The sequence below is a fragment of the Ptychodera flava genome, chromosome 15 (genome assembly GCF_041260155.1).
Source record: "Ptychodera flava strain L36383 chromosome 15, AS_Pfla_20210202, whole genome shotgun sequence".
NCBI classification, from domain to species: domain Eukaryota; kingdom Metazoa; phylum Hemichordata; class Enteropneusta; family Ptychoderidae; genus Ptychodera; species Ptychodera flava.
Window position 1 is genome coordinate 40966742 of NC_091942.1, and position 24623 is coordinate 40991364.

The following is a 24623-nucleotide window of genomic DNA, read 5'->3' on the forward strand; positions in this document are numbered from 1 at the left end:
TTTCAGATTCGCCTGATGTAGAACACATCACCTTGCGGACTGTACCAGTAGTATTAAAACATGGAAATCGTAAACTCACGGTGAACGCTTTGCTTGATGATGCTAGCACAGGAACATACATTAATGCTGATGTTGCTGACGAGTTGGGATTACAAGGAGACCCTCGCAATTATATCTGTCAATGTTCTCAATGGACAAATGAAAACATTCCAGTCAACTACTGTAGAAGTGGGACTTGAGAGTATTGATGGACGAGTGAATACCAAGATAAGTGCACTGACGACAAATAGAGTAACAGGTGACATGCAGGTCATAGATTGGAACAAGATGGCGGGAAAATGGACACATCTTAAGGTATAGACTTTCCTCGCCTTGGACGCAGACCTATAGTCGATGTTCTTATTGGCCTTGATTATGCAGATTTGCATTATTCGTATAGAGATGTGAGAGGACAAGCTGGAGAACCTATTGCCAGATTAACTCCATTGGGCTGGACCTGCATCGGAAATCTAAATGGTAATCAAGGGCGTACTATTCAGACAAACGTTGTACTCACATATTTCACCCATGGTGAATCAACTTTGAAGGACATAAATTTGACACTTCGAAAGTTCTGGGAAGTTGAGAATCTCCCAAGTCTGACAGAAACTCGGACTATGTCCATCGATGATCAAGCTGCACTCAGAATGTCTGAGAGGTCATTAAAGTTGGAGAAGGGTCGCTACCAAGGGTTGGTATTCCATGGAAAGAAAATGCACCTGAACTGCTCGACAATTATGACATGGCACTGCATCGGTTGCAGAACACAGAACAGAGACTGAAAAAGAATCAACAGATTGCAGCAGCCTATTCGGAAAATCTACGTCAATATGTTGGCAAGGGATACATCCGCAAAATCGATCCGACTGAAGAGAAATCCAAGAAAATTTGGTATTTGCCACATTTTCCTGTTGTACGACCTGACAAGGCCACAACAAAGACCAGAATTGTATTTGATGCATCTGCAAGACATCATGGTATCTCCTTAAATGATGTTATATATCAAGGACCCAAATTACAGCATGATCTGTTTGAATATTACTTCGAATTCGTTTTTGAAGAAATCCAGTAGCCTTGGTTTCGGACATAGCAGAAATGTATTTAAGGATAGAAATCCCACCAGACGATCGACCCTGTCATCGATTTCTGTGGAGGGATCTAGAGGAAGATAAAGCTCCAGATGAATACGAATTCACAAGAGTTGTATTTGGAGTCAATTGTTCTCCATTTTTGGCGCAATTTGTAACGCAGACACACGCCAAAGCCCACACAAGCGAACTGCCTATGGCAGCAGAGACAGTATTAAAATCAACTTACATGGATGATAGTATGGACTCTGTTAAAACTGAAAGTGATGGTATCAGACTATATGGAGAACTATCTGAACTGTGGTCTACTGCAGGGATGCATGCCCGAAAATGGCTGTCAAACTCGGCTGATGTTTTGGCGATTTTTGGACAATTGTAAATTGCCAAAAGAAGAGAGAACGAAGGGAGAATTACTTCCAGAAGAAATAGAAGAAGCAGAGATTATGATAATCAAGACCATGCAGGCTGAATCATTTCCCGAGGAGTATTCAGCACTTGTTGGTAAAAAGGAATTGCCAAAGAAGAGCAAGTTGCTAAGATTACGACCAAGACTTGATGAAGATGGTTTAATGAGATGTGATGGGCGGCTAAGATATGCAGATTACCTACCATATGATGTCCGCTATCCAGTCATTCTACCACGGAGGAACTGGGTCACAAAACTAATAGTCAAACACGGCTTATCATGAACAGGGAAAACATGTAGCTGGGACAAATCACACTCTATCTGCTTTGTCAACACGATTTTGGATCATAGCAGGACGAGAGGAATTCCGCCAGTGGGAGAAAGAGTGTGCCAAATGCAGACGACAAAAAGCGAAATCTGCAAGTCAGGTAATGGCTCCACTGCCTAACATTCGACTGAAGATGCCACTGCGTGCATTTGCTGATGTAGCAGTTGATTATGCAGGCCCATTTATCACCATCCAAGGCAAAGGTAAACAAAGAACAAAGCGCTACTTGTGTCTGTTCACTTGCATGGCCACCAGAACTGTTCATCTGGAAGTTGCATATGGGCTTGACACAGACTCATTCTTGAATGCTTTTTACAGAATGGTCAACCGTCGAGGTCTTCCAAAGCAAGTTCTTTCCGACAATGGTAGCAATTTCGTAGCATCTGACAAGGAACTCAGAGAATTGGTCAAACAACTGGACAAGGATCAACTCAAGGGGTCCACTGCAAATCAAGGAATAAAGTGGCATTTTAACCCTCCCTTAGCTGCTCACTTTGGTGGAGTTCATGAATCTATGATCAAGGCAGCTAAAAGAGCGATCTTTGCCATACTGAAAAATGCTGATATAACGGACGAGGAACTTCTAATGGCTGTGACAGGAGCAGAAGCACTTATCAATTCACGGCCTATCACCTACCAGTCTGCAAATCCAGATGATGTAACTCCTCTGACACCAAACCATTTTCTTCATGGACAAATTGGTGGAGAATTTGCCCCAGCGTCTGTCGACACCACTGACTATAGTCCTAGAAAAAGGTGGAGGAGAGTTCAAGAATTAATGCGACACTTTTGGAAACGCTGGCTGCGAGAATGGCTACCCACTTTAAATATCCGGAAAAAATGGTTCACACCACAGAGAGACCTACAAGTAGATGACATTGTCCTGGTGATTTCTCCAGATACACAGCGTGGACATTGGCCGTTGGGAAGAGTCACCGAAGTACACCCTGGTCGTGACGGACATGTGCGTGTGGTTACAGTGAAAGTTGGAAAGAGTAAATTTCTGCGCCCTGTAACAAAAGTGTGCCCTCTCGAATTTTGAGTTTAAAGACACTAAAATAGACATTTGTAAGACTTTCAAATTTGGACATTTCAGAATGAAATTTCTACTTTGCAGTATACGCGATTCAGTGTCAATTGTCTTTACTATTGGATATTTTGACTTGAAATGTAATTTCCTTAAAGTAAAAAAAAAGTACAGTATCTATTAGAGAATCAATATGTTACACATACTGATTGAGGGGGAGAATGGAGAAAAGGACAATTGTATTCTCTTTTCTATTCTCCCCCTCAATCAGTATGTGTAACATATTGATTCTCTAATAGATACTGTATTTTTTTCTTTTTTTTTTTACAGTATCTATTAGAGAATCAATATGTTACACATACTGATTGAGGGGGAGAATGGAGAAAAGGACAATTGTATTCTCCTTTCTATTCTCATTTGCATACTTCACTCTATATTTGCATATCTGACTTTACATTTCAATGTCACTCTAAATTTGCATACAGAGATGAAACCACAGTGAAAGTTTTGTCAGACTAGATATATGTATCAACAACTATTATTGGAAACAGTGCTATTCGCCAGTATATGGCAGTTACGTTGAAATAAATTCGTATTATTGGAGAATTGGTTGGACAGTTCTTCTTCGCAACAGGCCCTTTGATAATTTGCATCAATTAAATATGGCTGCCATATTAATGCCAATTTCTTGATAGCTTCTAATATAAATGAGGGTTTGATATAGGTTTTAGCACTAGAATCTATCAAGAAGAAACTGTTAAGTCCTTGGACATTTATTTTTAAAATTTTGATTTTTAGTCCCCATGGACACCGTCCGGGGGGACTTATAGGTTTGGCCATTTTATTACGATTTTTTCATGTACAGAGCCATAACTCAGACATGTTTCAACCAATTTTATTTAAAGTTGGTACAAGGACTTTGACCAATGTCATAGATATGCACGTCAATTTGTTTTGTGATACAATTCAATATGGCCGCCAAGCGGCCATTTTGTTATGATATTTTCATGTACAGAGCCATAACTCAGGCATATCTCAACTGATTTTATTCAAACTTTGTACAAGGACATTGACCTATGTCATACATATTCACGTTGATTTGTTTTGTGATACAATTCAATATAGCCGCCAGGCGGCCATTTTATTACGATTTTTTCATGTACAGAGCCATAATTCAGGCATGTTTCAAACGATTTTATTCAAAGTTGGTACAAGGACATTGACCAATGTCATAGATATGCACGTCAATTTGTTTTGTGATACGATCCAATATGGCCGCCAGGCGGCCATTTTATTACCATTTTTTCATGTACAGAGCCATAACTCAGACATGTTTCAACCAATTTTATTCAAAGTTGGTACAAGAACTTTGACCAATGTCATAGATATGCACGTCAATTTGTTTTGTGATACGATCCAATATGGCCGCCAGGCGGCCATTTTATTACCATTTTTTCATGTACAGAGCCATAACTCAGACATGTTTCAACCAATTTTATTCAAAGTTGGTACAAGAACTTTGACCAATGTCATAGATATGCACGTCAATTTGTTTTGTGATACGATCCAATATGGCCGCCAGGCGGCCATTTTGTTACGATTTTTTCATGTACAGAGCCATAACTCAGGCATATCTCAACCGATTTTATTCAAACTTTGTTCAAGGACATTGACCTATGTCATACATATTCACGTTGATTTGTTTTGTGATACAATTCAATATGGTCGCCACGTGGCCATTTTATTACGAATTTTTCATGTACAGAGCCATAATTCAGACATGTTTCAACCAATTTTATTCAAAGTTGGTACAAGGACATTGACTAATGTCATAGATATGCACGTCAATTTGTTTTGTGATACAATCCAATATGGCCACCAGGTGGCCATTTTGTTACAATTTTTTCATGTACAGAGCCATAACTCAGACATATCTCAACCGATTTTATTCAAACTTAATACAAGGACACTGATCTATATCATATATATGCCACAGGTCGATTAGGCATTATATGTGTGATGATTTTTCCTATTATTATCATAAAAAATAATTATGAATATTAATAAATTATAATATGAATGTTACAGAATATTAAAACTTTTTTTACAAACCATTTCGTCTACTTTGTGTAAATGCTCTCTGGAAACTCCATTGTTGTGATAATTATGATTATTAATAAATTATGATTATGGTTAATAAATCATATTTTACACATTGTAATGTGCTTATGTGAACAACCCTCTGGAAACCCTTATATAGTTTCACAATGTATGCCAAGTGACACAATTGCCCAGGTTCAGTCTACGGCGAGAGTTACCCCAGGTTCAGTCTACGGCGAGAGTTACCATTGCCCAGGTTCAGTCTACGGCGAGAGTTACTACACAGTGTATATAAAGAGAAGGTAGCCAGCTCCACTCGACAGTAAACTGACATACCCATGAATTACCTCCGTTTTCTTCACTTCTGCATGTTGATTCTCAAAATTTCTCCTGGTGTTGGCAAGTCCATAAATCAGCCATCAAATCTACCCAGTTTTGACCACTTAGACGGAAAATTTGTGAAGTTTGGGGCTGCGAGAAGGTGTATATCGCCAACGAAATGATGCTGTCTTAGCGGAATCGACAGCATCCGGGATCTTTTAGGGCCGTTTGCGAAATTTGAATGTAGCCGCCAAGGAGGGCCGAGGGCGGAGCCATGATTTAACGTTATTAGATATGCTGACATAATTGATCGTACGGCCAATGAACGCTCGTGACGTTTGATAAGACCTCTCATCAGTTTACCCGAATGTACATGTCTCTGATCAACATCAAAACGTGGAATGAGTTTCATTTCTCTAGTTGGACGATGTATTTTTCGAACTTTATAGCAGTTGTAAGGTTGCTCCAAAGCAGCTTCAATGCGATCAATGGAGGTGGTAGCTTCAGCGAAGCATCAACTGAACAAACACCGCGGCAGGCAGCTCAATATAGATTACTGCGATCGTGTTTGCCAGCATTATACACCTTATCCATATTATTCGATGACACCGTCATCACGTACGTCCATTACAAACGTCCAGATGAAATTCCGACGACAGTGAGCACACCGTCATCGACTGTGACCGACTCCTCTGCCCCTCCTCCGCCAAACATATCAGCGACTAATCCGTAGCAATGAATGTTTCCACTAGCTGTGATATTTCGCCGTGGCGGTGACCTTTGATTTGAACGCGTTCGCCGCTGCGATATCACAGCTACATTTCCACGGTATCCACCTATTCCCGAAGAACCTCCGCCATGTGCACATTGTACCCACAAATACCTTAAATAGCAAGGAACACGACTAGCACTTCCAGGCTTACTTTAACGTGCTCACATTTTCTTGCTTCAAAATTTTAGTGTGTTTTTCCATAGACCCTACTGCATTCGTTTGTAGCGTCAATTGTTTTTCCCAAAGACACAGAAAGTCCTCGCTTCAGTTTCTGAGTGTGATAAAACTGCAGAGCTTCGGTTAGGATTTCCAAATCTGCGTAAGGCTGTTCGCAAATTGTTTTTCTATTTGCGTAAAATGTACCAAAAATGCGTACAACATGACTACATGTAAGTACCTATATATAACAGCTGTCTACGCGATATCGAAAACCGGTTCAAAAGTCAATGAATAGACCTGAAGTGTTCAATAAACAACATCAGTGACAATGTTTTTTCTTTGATATTAGTTTCACAATTTGTTCTGTTCTATTTTCTGTCGACGATTTTCATTTCTCACTAATTATTTAGACTACAACTTCCCACTATTGCCTTCGCTGCCTGACCTATCATCGCTGCTCTGAAGTCAAATTCACTTAGTCTCGGGCCTTCCATGGTTATCACCATCAGATCATTTATGGCATCGTCACTCAGACAACTACGTTTCGATTGTTGTAATCCTATTTTGGGTACTGAACCCACGCGCTCACACGGGATAGATGAGACTGGAATCACGGCTGCAATTATGGCCAATTTTGCAATATTCTGGAATAAGTTTGCAGACCGGCATAAAACTATTATTTTTTAGTCCGCGTAACATTAACTTAAACTTGATATTCGACCAGGAGATCTTCAGGGTTTACAAGTATGCATTGGGCGCAGCGGAAAAAACATTTTTTGCAGTAACGACGAACTCTATTGAACTTGTTACATTTTTATTGGTACAGACTTGAAGGAAAAAGTGATTGACAGGATGTAGGACAAAATATTGCTAAATTATGAACATTTTTATCAGCAAACAATTTATTTTTAGTCCTGGATAAACTTCACATTGGAGGGAAACTACGTGTGCTCATGTCTTTGTTACAGAGCCTGCGCTTTTTAATGCGTATCGGATTACGCATCGCAGACGTCATTTTACTTTGCGTACTTCAAAGTAACAAGTCATTGTTGATGACACAGTCCCCACTTGTTAATGGGTACATTGATTACATGTCCTCAGAGAGGATAGAGTCCTCTTCATTAATTAGGTTTGTGATAAAAATACTTTGATAGAGATGGCGCTCAATGGCCAAGAATGAGATCCATGGTGATGAAAACATAAAACCAATGTAGGCACCATCCTAAAGTTCATAAAATGAGTCAACTAGGAATTAATCGACAGGATGTTGCATAACATTTTTGTATACAATCCTATTTAACAGATTATCACTGGTACCATATTTCATAAAGTTTGATGCAGTATTTACAACACTATGAGATCAACATCTGTATCAATAGACATCAAATCAGGTCCAATAATCGTTATCATTCAAGGTAACAAATAAATTTACCAGGTCCAATAAACAGTAAAAACAAACACACAAAGAAACATAAGATCACTGACAAAATCGGTAGTACAATCTTGAACCACTATATAAGTGGTGGTTTCATCAAATTTGACGTTGTATTAATTTGTGGCTATATCACTCTAATTAGGTAAGTCCATTACTTATGCAATTACAAATTAATTAAAATGACACTGATAAATGTCTTTTTCAATGTAAAAGCAATGTGAGCTTAACATCTGCTCAAAGTTTCATGAATTTGATGTAGTATTTCTTGACATATTAGCCTACTTACGAAACTTCAATAATTGACATGTTACTGCTACATGACGTGAAACAAATTGACGAGCATATGTATGAAATAGGTCGATGTCCTTGTACCAACTTTGAATGATACTGGTGGAAATATGTCTGAGTTACGGTTCTGTACATTAGAAAACTGTAACAAAATCACCACCATGCAGCGATATTTGATCTTACTGTTTAAAAAATCAACAAGTATATCAATGTTCATGTACCAACTTTGGATAAGATCAGTTGAGACTTGCCAGAGTTATGGCTCTCGACATGAAACAACCATAACAAAATTGCTACCATGTGGCCATATTGGACCATCTCGTTAAACCAATCCACATACATACAGATAAATAAATCAATGTCCTTGTACCAACTTTGAATAAATTCACTTGATACATGTCTGAGTTATGGTTCCAGACATGAAAAAATCGGGAAAAAATGGCCACAAGGCGGCCATATTGGATTGTATCACAAAACAAATCAATGTGCATATGCATGACATAAGTCAATGTCCTTGTACAAAGTTTGCATAAAATTGGTGAATAAAATCAGTTGAGACGTGCTCAAGTTTTGGCTAAGGACATGAAATAATTGTAATGAAATGGCTGCCATGCAGCCATATTGGATCATATCATAAAACAAATTGACCTACATATGTATGACATAGGTTAATGTCCTTGTACCAACTTTGAATAAAATCGGTTGAGATATGCCTGAGTATAATGGTTCTGTACATGAAAAAATCGTAACAAAATGGCCGAATGGCAGCCATATTGGATCGTATCACATAACAAATTGACATGCATATGTATGACATTAGTCAATCTCCTTGTACCAACTTTGAATAAATTCGTTTGATACATGTCTGAGTATTATGGCTCTGTACATGAAAACATCGTCATAAAATGGCTGCCTAGCGGCCATATTGGATCGTATCACAAAACAAATCGACGTATATATGTATTACATTGGTCAATGTCCTTGTATCAACTTTGAATAAAATCGGTTGAAACATGTGTGAGTTATGGCTTTGTACATGAAAAAATCGTAGCAAAATGGCCGCATGGCAGCCATATTGGATCGTATCACAAAACAAATTGACGTGCATATCTATGACATTGGTCAATGTCCTTGTACCAACTTTGAATAAAATTGGTTGAAACATGTCTGAGTTATGGCTCTGTACATGAAAAAATTGTAATAAAATGGCCGACTGGCGGCCATATTGGATCGTATCACAAAACAAATTGACATGCATATTTATGACATTGGTCAATGTCCTTGTACCAACTTTGAATAAAATCGGTTGAAACATGTCTGAGTTATGGCTCTGTACATGAAAAAATTGTAATAAAATGGCCGCCTGGCGGCCATATTGGATCATATCACAAAACAAATCGACGTGCATATCTACGACATTGGTCAATGTCCTTGTACCAACTTTGAATAAAATCAGTTGAAACATGTCTGAGTTATGGCTCTGTACATGAAAAAATCGTAATAAAATGGCCGCCTGGCGGCCATATTGGATCGCATCACAAAACAAATCGACGTGCATCTGTATGACATATGAAGTAATCCTTGTACCAAGTTTGAATGAAATCACTCCCTGCATCTCTGAGATATCTGCGTGAACGGACGGACGGACGGACGCACGCACGGACGCACGCACGGACATGACCAAACCTATAAGTCCCCCCGGACGGTGTCCGTGGGGACTAATAACAGGCTTGAAATACGCAGGATTTTGCGTTAACGGAAGCTCTGTAATAAAACTATGGATAATATTATTAAAATTTAACTTTTTCTCAGTATTTTTTGCAAGACATGGATATATTTGTCTAACATATTCATAAAAAAGTAACAGGTCCTCGTAACGCCAGCACGCGTACGCCTTTTCAATAAAAAAAGATAGCGATTTCAAGGTACATTGTCTGTGCTTTGTCTGTAAAACACGTCCGTGACTGCGTTTTTAATATTTTGTTGGGCAGCAAAATAGACGACAGTCAACGCAGCCTGTATTTTCATTGTAAATCTCTGAAAATCACAAGTTCAATTGGAAGGTGACTGCGTACGTACGTACGCTGTTTTGAGGTCTCCTCGCCAAGTCTCTGGAACTTGACATATTTTCACAATGTCAACCGGGTATCTATCATAAACAAACGCATCTGCAACCCGTCATCCGTTTGTAATCACACATACATAGCTTGGACCGTTGACTTGAGGCACATCCATCCTTGGACAGACCTTGCCCTGCGTACGATCATGCTGTGTGTTCCGTTACAGCTAATCGCCCCGGTCAATAGCCCTTTCCCGGGTTGCGTGCAAAACGAACGATTCATACACAATGGTTGTGTGAGGGCGCATGTCTGGTGACGTCAGAGAAATTTCTTTGGGGTTAAAATTTGTAAACACGGAGCGCGTGATCTGTTTTGTACGACCCAGCCGTCAACATCGTCTGCTGATACAGGTTAGAAATATATTTTACAGTGTTTATCGACGTCCTAGCGCAACCAGCATGGTTAGGTTCGTGTGCAATGCTCCAGGATGCTCGGCGTCAGCGGAAAAAAGGAAAAAATTGTCGAAATATCCGTGGATGACCAATGTAACATTTCATGCTTTCCCGACCAAACTGAAAAATGCAAGGTTACGACGGCAGTGGATAAAAATGTTACGTCGTGAACAAGGCTGGTCACCCAACTACTATTCAAGAGTGTGCTCCAGACATTTCGAGGGCGGACGAGGGCCAACATCTATACATCCTGTTCCGACATTATTTGGGTACAATAGTTACAAGGTGTCGCCAGTGTGTCGATCAAATACTAACATATTGAAGCGTGAACAGGCTACTGCTTTTGCGTATTGGAGTTGCAACCCCAGAAAGAAAATGTAGAGCTGCAGCAACAGGCAACAATCATAGATGCTGAGATGAGTAACCTTGGTGAAGAAGTGGTAGTGGATTGCAGTCATTCTGATACAAATTCTTTATCTGGTAAGCATAAACATGTACAATGATGTACATAGTGACTCCAACTTATATTACCTTGATTGCCACATGCAGTATATTCAGGGTCTATGGTACATCAAATCATGGAGCTACTACCTCCATGATCAAATCATAGACAGTAGAGCTCGCTATACCGTCTATGATCAAATGAACAAATTTTTGACAGCTTAGAGAAAAATTGTATCATAAATAATTTCAATAGAGGTGAGATAGGTAGGGTTTAATATAAGGTCATTGAATCACATAGTGCTAAAAGGTATACTGTCTGTATCTTCTGTTTTTCTTTTCTCATTATTCCAGGCCAGTATTCACTGTCTTGTTCCACTCCATGTTAAAATGGCCTGCACTCTACTTTTCAACAAAGCCTGTGTACGCAAATGTTATTGTCAACAAAAATGAATTCAAGTTCAAACATTATTTCAGTTTTCAACATAGACTAAACACACATGGCTGTGTTCATAATACTACCATGCTGCAGGAATTCAGACAACAGAAACTGTAGTTGAAATACAGACAGAAAATACAGAAAAAATAGCCAAAAGCTACAGCGAATTAGCTTTATCTATTTTCTGACTACAGTAGGAAACAATTTCTTTTAAGGATGTACCACTGAGCATTATGCACATGTGGAATTTTTCCCTTCTCATAGGATTACATGTAGAATTGCTAGAAAAACAACTTGTACTATATTGTCATTTGAATGGAAATTTGCACAAAGCTCAGACAAACGAAATAAATAATAGCGATGAAATAAAATTGCAGGGTCATCGCCCTTAATTTTGAGATAAATGGCAATGTATGATTTTGTCCATAGAAAAAAAGGCATTGGTGGTAAAATGCTGACTCAACATTCTTTCTCATAAATGTTAAAATTCATACTCGTACACGAGCATGGTGACCCTCATTTTTTATTACACATTTTGATTATACTAACAAAGAAGAATCCAAAAATTGACAATTTATTGACATTGACAGTACTTTCAATTTTACCACCTGTACATCCTTAACAGGCAATTATCGCCAATATTTGGGTTGAGGCCAAATATATTTTATCAACCTATACCAGACACTGACTTTACCTTTACTTACATCCTTTTAACAATGATGTTATCACATCAAAAAGTATGCCTCCATGAAGGTTGTTGTATGTCATGGGGATGTCTTGTTTTGACTTGACAGTACAAGTTATAGTATAATGAGTTTTAATTTGGATAGTTTCACAAGTTAACCATTCCTTCATAAGCTTTCAAAATGACAAAAGACATATTTTTTGTCTCTATAGGTTCTTCATTGAATATGATAGAGCCAATCAATCAGCATGATTACCTGTATACAGCTATGAGTGATGATGATGGAGAGCACTCAGATGAGAAAACTTGGAAAACTAAACCTAACAAAGCTTGGAGATGGATGGACAGCAGATCAGGCAGATGCCAACAGGAAGAGAATTGGTGTGTATGTTGACAGCACAACTCAAACAGATATTTGTGGAAATGACATTGATAAGTTGCTAAATGAACATTCAGAACTGAAAGAGAAGCTGACTGACAGAGACAATTTGAGAAGAGAACTGTTTATTGAAAAAGTAATTGAATCTGATGAAAGTGTATTTAGATATACAGGGTTTCCTTCCCGCCAATATTTAAATTCCTTCTTTAATATTCTTGATAATAAGGAACCACAGCTAAAATACTGGAGTGATAGTACAAGTGCACAGGAAAAGAATTATCAAAGTCAGCAAAGAAAGAAGACAGGACCAAAACGTAAATTACAGAGATATGATGAGTATCTTATGACCTTAGTTAGATTACGTTTAGGGCTTCTTAGTTTTTTTATTGGGGATATTTTTGGGGTTTCCAAAACCAGAGTTTCACAGGTATTTATAACATGGATTACATATATTTCAAAAATAATGAAATTAATCATAAAATGGCCATCACGACAACAGGTAATGAAAATATGCCACTGTCATTCAGGGAACAGTATCCAAATACAAGAAGCATAATAGATTGTACAGAATTTTATGTTCAGAAACCACGGAAACCTAAAGCACAAATCGCCACATACAGTTCATACAAATCACACAATACTCTTAAATTACTTGTATCTATCACTCCCTCTGGTATGTTTTCATTCTTATCAAATTTATGGGGTGGGAATGTTTCAGACAGATACCTTACAGAACACAGTGGATATTTAGATCTGATTGAAGAGGGTGATGAAATTATGGCTGACCGTGGGTTTAATATTAGGGATTTGCTTCTAAGAAAGAAAGCACTTTTACGTATTCCTCCATTTACACGGAAAAGTAAATATGGCAAAGGTAAAAGACTGAATGCTAAAGAAGTTATTGAAACACGCAAAATTGCTAGATTGCGCATACATGTTGAAAGAGCCATTGGCCGTTTGAAATCATTTAATTTACTGAATCAGGTAATACCACTTAAACTTAAACCAGTAATGAATCAAATGGTCAGTGTTGCTGCAGGTATTTGTAATTTCATGCCAAGCTTGTAAAAAAGTAGATAATGCTTTGTACCCAATACATTGGTGATGTTATCAAAAGTGGTGAAGATGCTTGATGTTAAACATTAAGTAAACAGATATCTAGTGATATAAAACAAATAATTTATTTCAGAAAATCAAAATGTTTATATTTTATTTCAGTAATATACATTTCACATTTAATAATAGAATACCAAAACTCTTGAATTTCTATAAATACTTATAATAAATTATGAAAGGTGTAAGCATATTTAAATACTGCTTACTGTACTAGTTGACCATGTAAATATTGAAGAAAATGATTTTAATTATCTATTCAAATTATTAACCAAACAGACATCTGCCAGTAATTTACATTGAATATTTATATAATTAGATCACAGTAATACTGTTTGATTTGGAATCAGTGTATTTAAAGTATGTATAGCATGTACCATATAAACAGCAATATTTGTATTTATCACTAAGTTATTTTGTGTACAAGTAATTTTACCTTTTCATGAAAATAAAATAGTATTGTACTGTATCAGGCGTAGTAGTATTTGTAAATTAACACAACCTTAACAAATTCAAGAACTAATATTTGGGAAATATATGTTGAAAAATGATTAGAAACCCCTACTAGGACATTGGCCTTTACAAAAACGATTTCAAATATCCTAATGTATTTTTCTGATTTTTTTTATCTTTACTGTCACATCAGAGAGATAGATTCTCTTGCTTAAAGGGACAAAGTCACCCATTTTTGACATTATTTCAGTTATTTGTGTTTCTATATTTGTATTTATCTGCCCATTGAAATGGGCCCAATGACTGGTTCACAAATCTCAACCTCTACCCTGTACATGGGCATAATGCATGATAACTTCCATCGTTTGATTTTGGTATGTACCAAAATTGTTTAATGGAAGTGTTCACACACTATAACCATGCACTGGTTGAGAGTTGTACTATAGTATAACAACTGGATTAGCATAATTTAGTGAGCAGATCATCATCAAAAATATTTCAAAAGAAACTAAAATAACTGAAATAATGTCAAAAATGAGTAACTTTGTCCCTTTGAAGGGTACAATTTGAGGATCACCCTAAAAAGATACAGATACTAAAGCTTCAATAACAAGTGTATACATGTCTGCAATTTCTCATTCACATTCCTATGTGAGACGTGGAACAACATGTTCTCTGTAAAATCTCAATAGTTTGGGTAATGACATTTCCCAGAAATCATGATCAAAATAAATTCGTTCTACAGAAATATCTTTGAGGGTGAAAAAAACAAAATCACACCATTTCCGCATAGTACAAGCCAGCTGTACCTGAATTTGAACATACCACAGTGATCTCCTGTTAAGTTTAACACAATCATTAGCATCAGCATATACATTATGATAGGTAGGATCTCTGGCAGCATCTAATGGAGAACTATGTCGGTGTTTGTGAGAAGCTTTACACTCACATAGACCCTCACCACAACATTCACATGATACAACACCATCCGGACTAGCACTGATCATTGGGTACTTTTCATGTACACACAGGCCAATATCATTCATCCTGGCATTTTTATGATTTTTTAAGTATTCTGTGAAATATAATTGTTTTGCAACTGGTTCTGAATCAAGGCCAAATTTTACAGCTTTCACATTAGACAGGTCTCTGCCATTCCCCAATATCTCTGAGACAATCCCATCAGAATTTGAACTACTGGCATTGCATTTTTTCAAAATATCCCCAGCTTTGCTAGCAGTTATTCTACCCACTCGGTGAGCATACCATTGCAATGAATTCTCTGGCTGATAGTTTCTGACTGAATTTGTGTAATGTATTCTGATGTAATATTTTCTTGTAAAAATTTGATAAAATCACTCTGATTTGACTGTTTTGATTTAAAATCATTGAATAACTGTGGTATTGTTTGTAAAGGAAATGTAGTTGCATCAGTCACTGGATCTAATACTTCATTTACCTGACAGTCATCATGTTTTGTGAAATCATGAATTTCTTGCAATACCTGTTCATCAGAGATTTTTGATTGGCATGACAATGGGTTAAAATTTTCTAATGTTGGTTCTAACAATGTACTGTTATCAGAGTGTCCGATATTGATGTCATCTATTGGAAGCGGTCGTGATTCCTGCCGAGGACGATCCCAGTAACATGGAACGTCAGTACCAGGGGCTGTGTGTCTATCACAGTGGCGGTCACTGAAATCTTGTAAACTGAATAGCAAAGCTACACAGTGTTTACAGCTTCCATGTTCACTGCAAAAAAAAAGTTCAAGAAAATAGGTCAACTTGCCGTTTGTTTATTTTCTTGGTAGAAACAAAGTCACTGACCTTTTTTGTAGCCATCTATAAATTATCTAAAAAGTAACACTAAAACTTGCAACAATGTAAAGAGTTCTATTTTTGTACCTAACAACACGGCGTAACTATAAACAAAACGAAGCTGAATGACTCCACTCATTGCTCACTGTACATGGCAATGTCGAAAATTGCAAAATCGAAAAAAATATTAACTGTTACGTTTGTGGATATTTGAGGTGCCCCTTTTCGTTTTTGTCATTTAGTTTGAATGAGGATGTAGTTCGACGATGGAACTTCGCTAGTCAAATGTTTCAAGCTGAATTCGCAGACTACATAAAAATAAATTTGTCACAACTTACACAAGGAGGGAAACGACATTTCATGTTCAATAGTTCATGTTTTCAATTGACGACAAGAAACAATAGAACAACTGCCGACGATTATTCGTTGTGTCTCAAATTTTCCTAATTATCAGTAGGTTCATTGCGTTCAAATGTCTGTCTTTGTTCTTATATTTAAATGATATAACAGAAACTTACGCTACACAAGTGCATCCACCGGATACAATATCACCTTCCTCAGACAGCAGTAACCAGGTTTTGTACGGTTTTTCACGGACGCTTGTTTCTCGTACACAGTCGCCCATTACGTAGAGATGATTGACATCTGGCATGGGATGTAGCTGTACACCTATGATGTTACCATCTTTATAAAGACGATATCCCCGATCGTATCTGTATTTTTTCATGCGAGATGTACTCCAACAACAGTGGGATATCAAATAAACAAAACATCGGCAATATCGATTTTGGCATCATTTTATTTAAGACTGCTTTCCCATTGTGTGATCACATTTGGGTCAGGCAATACAACTTGTCTACCGCCATCAATCACTGTTCTGCGTTCGCCGAGTGATTTTTCATAGTCATCATCGGCTATCGCCCTAACATCCAACTCAAGCGTTAACACCGAAAGTTCCACAAGTTGTGCCTTCGTCGCCTCACCACAAGTTACATTCCTACTTTTGAGAAATTTTCTGAGCTCAGGTACTTTCATTTTCTTGACGTCGTCTGTAGTAATTGACGCCATCTTGACGATGAACTTCGCTATGCGCACAGTGACAGACGACAAATTTTTACCCCAAAAAGTGCGCCCCCATGAGTTGAAAACAGTAAAATTCGAACGCGCCCGCACAACCCGGGAATCACTTATTGTGGTGAGCGGGGCGATTAGCTGTAGCGGAACACACAGCATCGTACCATGAAGTAATCGTACAGTGTAAGTGTAACTTTCATGTGTAAAAAAGGTTATGAGCGTTCATTGGCCGTACGATCAATTATGTCAGCATATCTAATAACGTTAAATCATGGCTCCGCCCTCGGCCCTCCTTGGCGGCTACATTCAAATTTCGTAAACGGCCCTAAAAGATCCCGGATGCTGTCGATTCCGCTAAGGCTGCATCATTTCATTGGCGATATATACCTTCTCGCAGCCTCAAACTTCACAAATTTTCCGTCTAAGTGGTCAAAACTGGGTAGATTTGATGGCTGATTTATGGACTTGCCAACACCGGGAGAAATTTTGAGAATCAACATGCAGAAGTGAAGAAAACGGAGGTAATTCATGGGTATGTCAGTTTACTGGCGAGTGGAGCTGGCTACCTTCTCTTTATATACACTGTGTAGTAACTCTCGCCGTAGACTGAACCTGGGCAATGGTAACTCTCGCTGTAGACTGAACCTGGGCAATGGTGTCACTTGTATGTTTTGGCATTGTGAAACTGTATGAGGGTTTCCAGAGGGTTGTTCACATAAGCACATTACAATGTGTAAAATATGACTTTATTAATCATAATCATAATTTATGAATAATCATAATTATCAAAACAATGGAGTTTCCAGGTGGCATTTACACAAAGTAGACGACATTGTGTGTATAAAAGTTGTAATATTCTGTAACATTCATATTAATAATTTATTAATATTCATAATTATTTTTTATGATAATAATAGGAAAAAATCATCACAAATTATGCCTACTGGACCTGTGTATATGCATGTCGATTTGTTTTGTAATACAATCCAATATGGCCGCCAGATGGCCATTTTATTACAATTTTTTCATGTACAGCGCCATAACTCAGACAAATTTCAACCGATTTTATTCAAAGTTGGTACAAGGACATTGACCAATGTCATACATATTCACGTCAATTTTTGTGATATGATCCAATTTGGCTGCTGTGTGGCCATTTTGTTACGATTTTTTTCGTGTACAGAGCCATAATTCAGGCATATCTCAACTGATTTTATTCAAAGTTGGTACAAGGACATTGACCTATGTCATACATATATGCACATTGATTTGTTTTGTGATACGATCCAATATGGCCGCCGTGTGGCCATTTTTTATGATTTTCCATGTCCTAAACCATAACTCAGACATGTATCAAGCAAATTTATTCAAAGTTGGTACAAAGACATTGACTTATAGTATACATATGTAAGTCGATTTGTTTCTCGATATGGTCCAATATGGCCACATGGTGGCAATTTTGTTATGGTTTTTTTCATGTCGAGAGCCATAACTCTGGCAAGTCTCAACTGATTTTATTCAAAGTTTGTACCTGGACATTGACTTATGTCATACATATACGTGTTGATATTTTAAACAGTTAGATCAAATATCGCTGCGTGGCGGCGATTTTGTTATGATTTTCTCATGTACTGAGCCATAACTCAGACATGACGTGTTAGGATAGTATGAAAAAATGTTTTGCAACATCCTGTCAACTAATTCCCAGTTGACTCATGTAATGACCTTTAGGGTAGTGGCCTACATTGGTTTTATGTTTTCATCACCATGGAACTCATTCTTGGCCATCTGTATCAAAGTATTTTTATCACAGACCTAATGAAGAGGACCCTTAGCCTCTCTGAGGACCTGTAATCAAAGTACCCATTAACAAGTGGGGACTGTGTCATCAACGATGACTTGTTCCATATATGATGACTGTTAATGATTGTTAGTCTTCTAAATAACATATTCTCTTTCTAAATATAACATTGGGTTCATCTGTGTACGGCATTTTTGTAATTTGTATGGGTGTTAAACACTGCAGTGTCAAAACATGTAACACTGCATGAAAACCCAATAATACTTACTGTATTAACATGGATTATTGCCTGTATTTTATCTGAAGAGTGCATATACAGATGAATACAGTCAAGAATCCATTTTTTGTATTCAGCAAGCCTGTATTCATGTGGATTCATGTGAATTCACGTGTATTATTCTATAATACAGGCATTTATCTGAATTATTGGGTTTTCATGCAGTGTAATCTGTAATGTTTACTGTTTACTGAATAGGAAATCACCAACAAATTCGTACACATTATAGATCGCCTTGCATAGTAAATTGACATTTCAGTGAAATTCCAAAATCAAATTTCTTACACAACCATAGACTTGTAACCAATCTAGTCTAATCAAGAATAATAATCTAAATAATCAAGCATACATAAATGCACAGATTTATCTAATTTTGTACTGAAAAAAAATTATTCATAGTTTCATCATAGACAGCTATGCATAGTGAATCCACATTTCAGTGAAATTCCAAAATCAAATTTCTAACACAACCATGATAGACTTGTAACCACTCTAGTCTAATCAAGAAAATTAATATCAATAATCAAGAGTACTCAAATGGAAAGATTTACCTATTTTTGTATTGGTAAAAAACTATTTATAATATCATCATAGACACCATGGATAGTGAACCAACTTTTTAGATGAAATTCAGAAATCAATTTCTTGTACACAAATGCACATTGTACTTCCCTATTCAAGCAAAGTACATTTAAATACATTATCAAACATATATAAAATACAGATATAGCATGTTTTGTGGAGGTAAATTGTCAATAATTTGCCTGATAGACTCCATGTATTATGATTTGATATTTTTGGATGAAGCACTAAATCAGCTACATCTTGCCTTCTTATAGTTGCACAAAATATTGTGACTCTCCCTCAAATGTATGAAATACCATATCTCTTCAAAAATTTTTTCGTGATAAATTGTGAATGTCCCTCCAAAAACACCAGCCCTCCCCTCTGTAATTTGTCCCTAACATAATAATTGAACCAATTGTTATGTAAATTAGCTGATACCTTTTTAGTTATTCCTTGGGAGAATACCGCAGTAGTGGGGGGGAGGGTCAAGTTTTAGAATGTCGAACAAGGGGGAGGGTCACATTTTAGACAGGAGGATAGGTGGGAGGGTCACATTTTACGGTATAGGTGTGTGTGAAATTCCCCTGGCCAATCCCTCCTGTTATTACTGAAAGCTCCTTAAAAATATGCCATAATACACTATTGCAAACAATGTCAGATTCATAAAAACATTATGGACACACAAACTCACAAAAACTGAATACTGCATGCTTTAGCAAAGGCTTACAATAAATCCAAACACAGAATCCAACTATTACACACACAATACAAACAAGTACATCATGAGTCGTACATGTTTGTATTGTGTGACAGTTGGATTCTGTTGGGCTGATGAGTTGTTTGAATTAATGTTAAACCTTCACTAAGCGTACAGTTTTCAATTTTTGTGAGTTTGCGTGTTGATCAAGTCTTTTAGAGTCTGACATTGTTTGGCAACAGCGCTACCGTAAGTTTTAATTTGTCTGTATTGTGTCATTTGTTATTTTTGATCACATTAGTTTTTTTTTTGTTTCTGCATTTTTATTATCTTTGTTGTGTTTATTGTCATTGTATTTTTGCTGTTATATGTGATGACTTCTTGTCTATCATCTTGGGCGATGTACAAAGATGCATGCACTCGTCCATAAGAAGGGGCTCGGTCTAAATTAAAAACCAAGATTTTGTAAACGACTTTTTTAAAACAGTAAACATTAAAGCTTACATGCTTTGACACTGTAGACTATAAAACATCTATAAAAATCACAAATAATGCCGTACACAGATGAATCTAATGTTATATTCAGAAAGAGATTATTATTAGATGACTAACAATCATTAACGATTGTCATATCACAAAATAATACATCTCAATAGTAAAAGCACATCAACATATACGTATTTTAATCCGTTCGGAAGTCAGCTATGTAATTCTACCAAATTCACTTTAACACTCTTTTCAAAATACAACACATTTATGGAGCATGTTAACAAATTCAGGTATCATAGACACCTAGCAAAATAAACTTTTATTCTTAAATGGATCGTTATTGTAAGTAAATTTATAGTATATTTTCCATATTTTAAAAAATAAATGTTCAAGGACATAAGATTTTCAAAGGAATATTTCTTGTCTAAGATGACAAGGAAACCCATAGAAACTATTTTGTGAAATGTAATTCTTCACTTGAAACAAGAGTATATGTAGAAAAAAAACGACAATTTTATTTTTCATTATCTATCCTCATTCTAATATGGCATGGGCTGAAAGACTGACATTCAAAAAAGTGCTTAAAACCATGATTAGCAAAATAAAAATGCCTTTTATTCAAAATGTAAGAATTTTATGGCAAAACAAAACACTTGTTTTGTTATTTAGCATTCAAAGAACATAATGTGAAGATTTCAGAAAGTTTGACCCAGCCAGACTAGAGTTAAATTCTTTGGAAATCTTGAAATTGGGATAAAAGGGAAGCAGGAAATCGGGTGCTTTGTATACATTTGCATACATTAACACTTCTATATCATGCAACTTACGACTGCTTGCCAAGCTTAAAGGTGGACCTGACAAATTTTTAATCTTGTGTTAACAAATTAATCAAAATTGGATAAAAATTTGCAATTTGTTTTTTGAGCACAATATGCTTTGTTGGGTGCAGTGCCTTCTTGACAGTTTTTTTCTTGATACTACTATTGCTAAAAACTGTACCAGAAGCCTATTTATATTAGAAAGTATCTTGGTATTAATTTGTTAGCCATTTTTAATTTGTGAATGTTATCAAAGTGTCTTTTAAAAACATTGAACCGCTAAAGGTGTTTCTTTTATGCTCAAGAAATATATTTAAACTTCAAAATGGCTGAAATAGATTGTATAATACATGATATATGACAGAAAATGTCTTTTGTAGGTATATTGGCCGCCCTATTGGAATTATGCAAATTAACAAAGTGCAAACGCAAATCATTACAAGCCCAAAAGTGTTTTTCCATGCAAAAGAAATATACTTTTAACTTTAAAATCACAGCTTTGACTGCTGTAATTTTTAGACCAAAATTTTATGCAATATTTTACCAATTTCTGTTAATTTTTCTGTACATTTTTTTCATAATTTTGGACCAAATGGATATCATTTTTCATTAGCTAGTTTTTTTTATCAAAATTTTGGCACACTAGCAGAAAAATGACTGTGGTACATTTTATAAAGTTGACAAAAATAGACTGGCGCTCAAAGGGTTAATACGTGGTTTATGACAGAAAATATCTTTTGTAGGTATGTTGCCCACCATATTGGATTTATGCAAATCAACGGAGAACCTATGGAAATCATTGCATCTCAAAAATCTTTTGTCCATGCCAAACAAATATACTTTCAACTTTGAATCACTGAAATACCTGTAGCTGCTTTAATACGTGGTATATGACCGGAAAATGTCTTTTGTAGGAATGTCGGCGGCCATATTGGAATTCTGCAAATTAATGAAGTGCTTATATGAAACATTATACCTCCAAAATGATTCCCTGAGCCAAATAACTTGTGTCAGACTTTGAAATCACTGAAATAGCTTGTTTAAAATGTGATATATGGTCAATTATGTTATTTTGTCAGATAGTTGGCCGCCATATTTGATTTATGCAAATTCGGCATATTTCCCCAAGGTGGATTCGAGTAAACTTTTAATATGTTGTACTGGGTACCTCTTTTAAATGCATTCTGAAGAAAAAAATTCTGTTGCAATTTGTGGTGGGTTAAGTGCCAAAATCTCGTAGATTGACTGGACTATTGGGGATTTTAAAAATGCTATCAGTGCTGTCATTCGAATGTAAACAGCACTTAAGTTGGTAACAGATGGTGATTGCCTTGCACTGTTAGGGTGATTATGACATCTGGAATTATCCTGTATCCAAATTTCTTATACCTTCTTGTGTGTCTTACACTGAAAAGTTGCAAAAATTGGTCCACAACAAAAAAATTAACCTTAGGTTTCTTTTCTGGATCAAATTTCGGTACAAATTGATACTAAATATGGCAAAATTATTTTCACAGCCTTATCCACTGTCCCGCAACATATCCTGGGCTGGTATAGGTTATTTAAGTGTAGAAGATTTATCTAACTAATAACATCTTTTGTGACTTTTATACCAAATTACAAAGCTATCAGACAAGTATTTTTTGAGAACAAGTGTTCTTGATCAAAAATGTCATAATTGTCTTAAAACACATTTCCTTGACAAAAAATGATATTATTGTCTTAAAAATACAAATTTGCATATTTCAGGACAATTTCCACATATCCAACTGTTGTCATCCCTGGGCATCTGTACATTAAATGTGAAAGCTGTGTGTCCAATAGTTATAAAGAACAATATTTTGAACAAGAAAGACAAAAATTGCCCCAAAACTGTAATTTTGCTAATTTTGTTGTAATTTTAACAAATAAGAAGGGTAACACCCTTGTTAATATCCAACCCAAATTTGAGAGCAATTTGGCTGCTGGTTTCAGAGAAGTAAAATGAGAAAAATAACCAAAATTTCAGCAAAAATACGAAGTTCAAGATATCTTCAGGATATACATATAGCTGTATAAGGTCCACCTAAAGTACTTGCTACTAATTTTCAAAGCAATCAAAACAGTGATTCTTGAGTTATTAATTGTTGACCATTACACATTTTAAAGCTCATTTGCATATTTTAGCAATTGCAAACTTCATTTGAACAAAATCTCATCTATAGCCTAGGATGTATCCACACACCAAATACCAAGCTAAAAAGTGCAGTGATTCGTGAGTATTTGATGTTGATGAACATACTATACATACACATATACATACATACATACATACAGATGCCCCCGACTTCAGCCTATGCAATAACCTCACATTGGTATACCAAATGTGAGCTATAAGTTGCCCCAAAAATACAAAATTGCAGATTTCTTCAGAATTCCAATACATCACATTTTGATCAACCTTATGAACCTGTACAGCAAATATCAAAGCTCTCATATGATTAACCGTAAAAACCCTATCAACTCGACCACCCTATTAATTCGACCACCCTATTTTTTTCACAAAACATAATTTTATTTTGTCCCTTTCAATTCGACCACCGACGGAAACTTGGACTTTCTCAATCCCTATTAATTCGACCGAATTACATACCCTTCAAAAAATTCCTTCAGTTGGTGAATGAACGACATTTCAAGACATTGAAAACAACAGCGTTACTGCGAATACAATGAACCACGGGTCAGACAAAAAGGCAGGAATGAGAACCACAAAGGGCTTTGTAAACGGCTTTCAGATTGGTTTTCATTGGGTCACATGATTATTTTCGCTGAATGGGTAACCTCAGTGATTTGAGCTGGATCTCAGTCGCTGTTTTCGATTGCGTGAAGTTTCAGCGTGTTTGAAGAAGTCCAACCCTCTAGTCTCTGGTTTTGTAACTATTTTCTCACCTTAATATCGGAGAAAATCAGAATAAATTACCTTCTTTCTCCCTTTCTCATCGTCCTTTCCGAATTCTTACCATCCTGAGTCAATTGAAATTTACAGACTCTTTCTGTGTGTGAATCAATATCCCTTTCTAATTTGACAGATATTATGTTCTGAACCACATGTTGCT

At 36.5% G+C, this 24623-nt stretch overlaps 3 protein-coding genes across 3 annotated transcripts in view; all 3 read left to right on the forward strand.

The window, feature by feature from the left end:
• Positions 1 to 1408: 1408 nt before the first annotated feature.
• LOC139150796 (uncharacterized) lies at positions 1409 to 1816 on the forward strand. The gene has a single exon (XM_070723189.1). The coding sequence runs from the start codon at positions 1409 to 1411 to the stop codon at positions 1814 to 1816; it is 408 nt and encodes a 135-aa protein (XP_070579290.1).
• Positions 1817 to 1964: 148 nt separating this feature from the next.
• LOC139150797 (uncharacterized) lies at positions 1965 to 2903 on the forward strand. The gene has a single exon (XM_070723190.1). The coding sequence runs from the start codon at positions 1965 to 1967 to the stop codon at positions 2901 to 2903; it is 939 nt and encodes a 312-aa protein (XP_070579291.1).
• Positions 2904 to 17252: 14349 nt separating this feature from the next.
• LOC139152194 (uncharacterized) overlaps positions 17253 to 24623 on the forward strand; it is a 460524-nt gene continuing 453153 nt past the window's right edge. The window contains exon 1 of the mRNA XM_070725331.1: positions 17253 to 17400. The gene's annotated coding sequence lies outside the window, so the exon portion shown is untranslated. The remainder of the gene's footprint in view (positions 17401 to 24623) is intronic.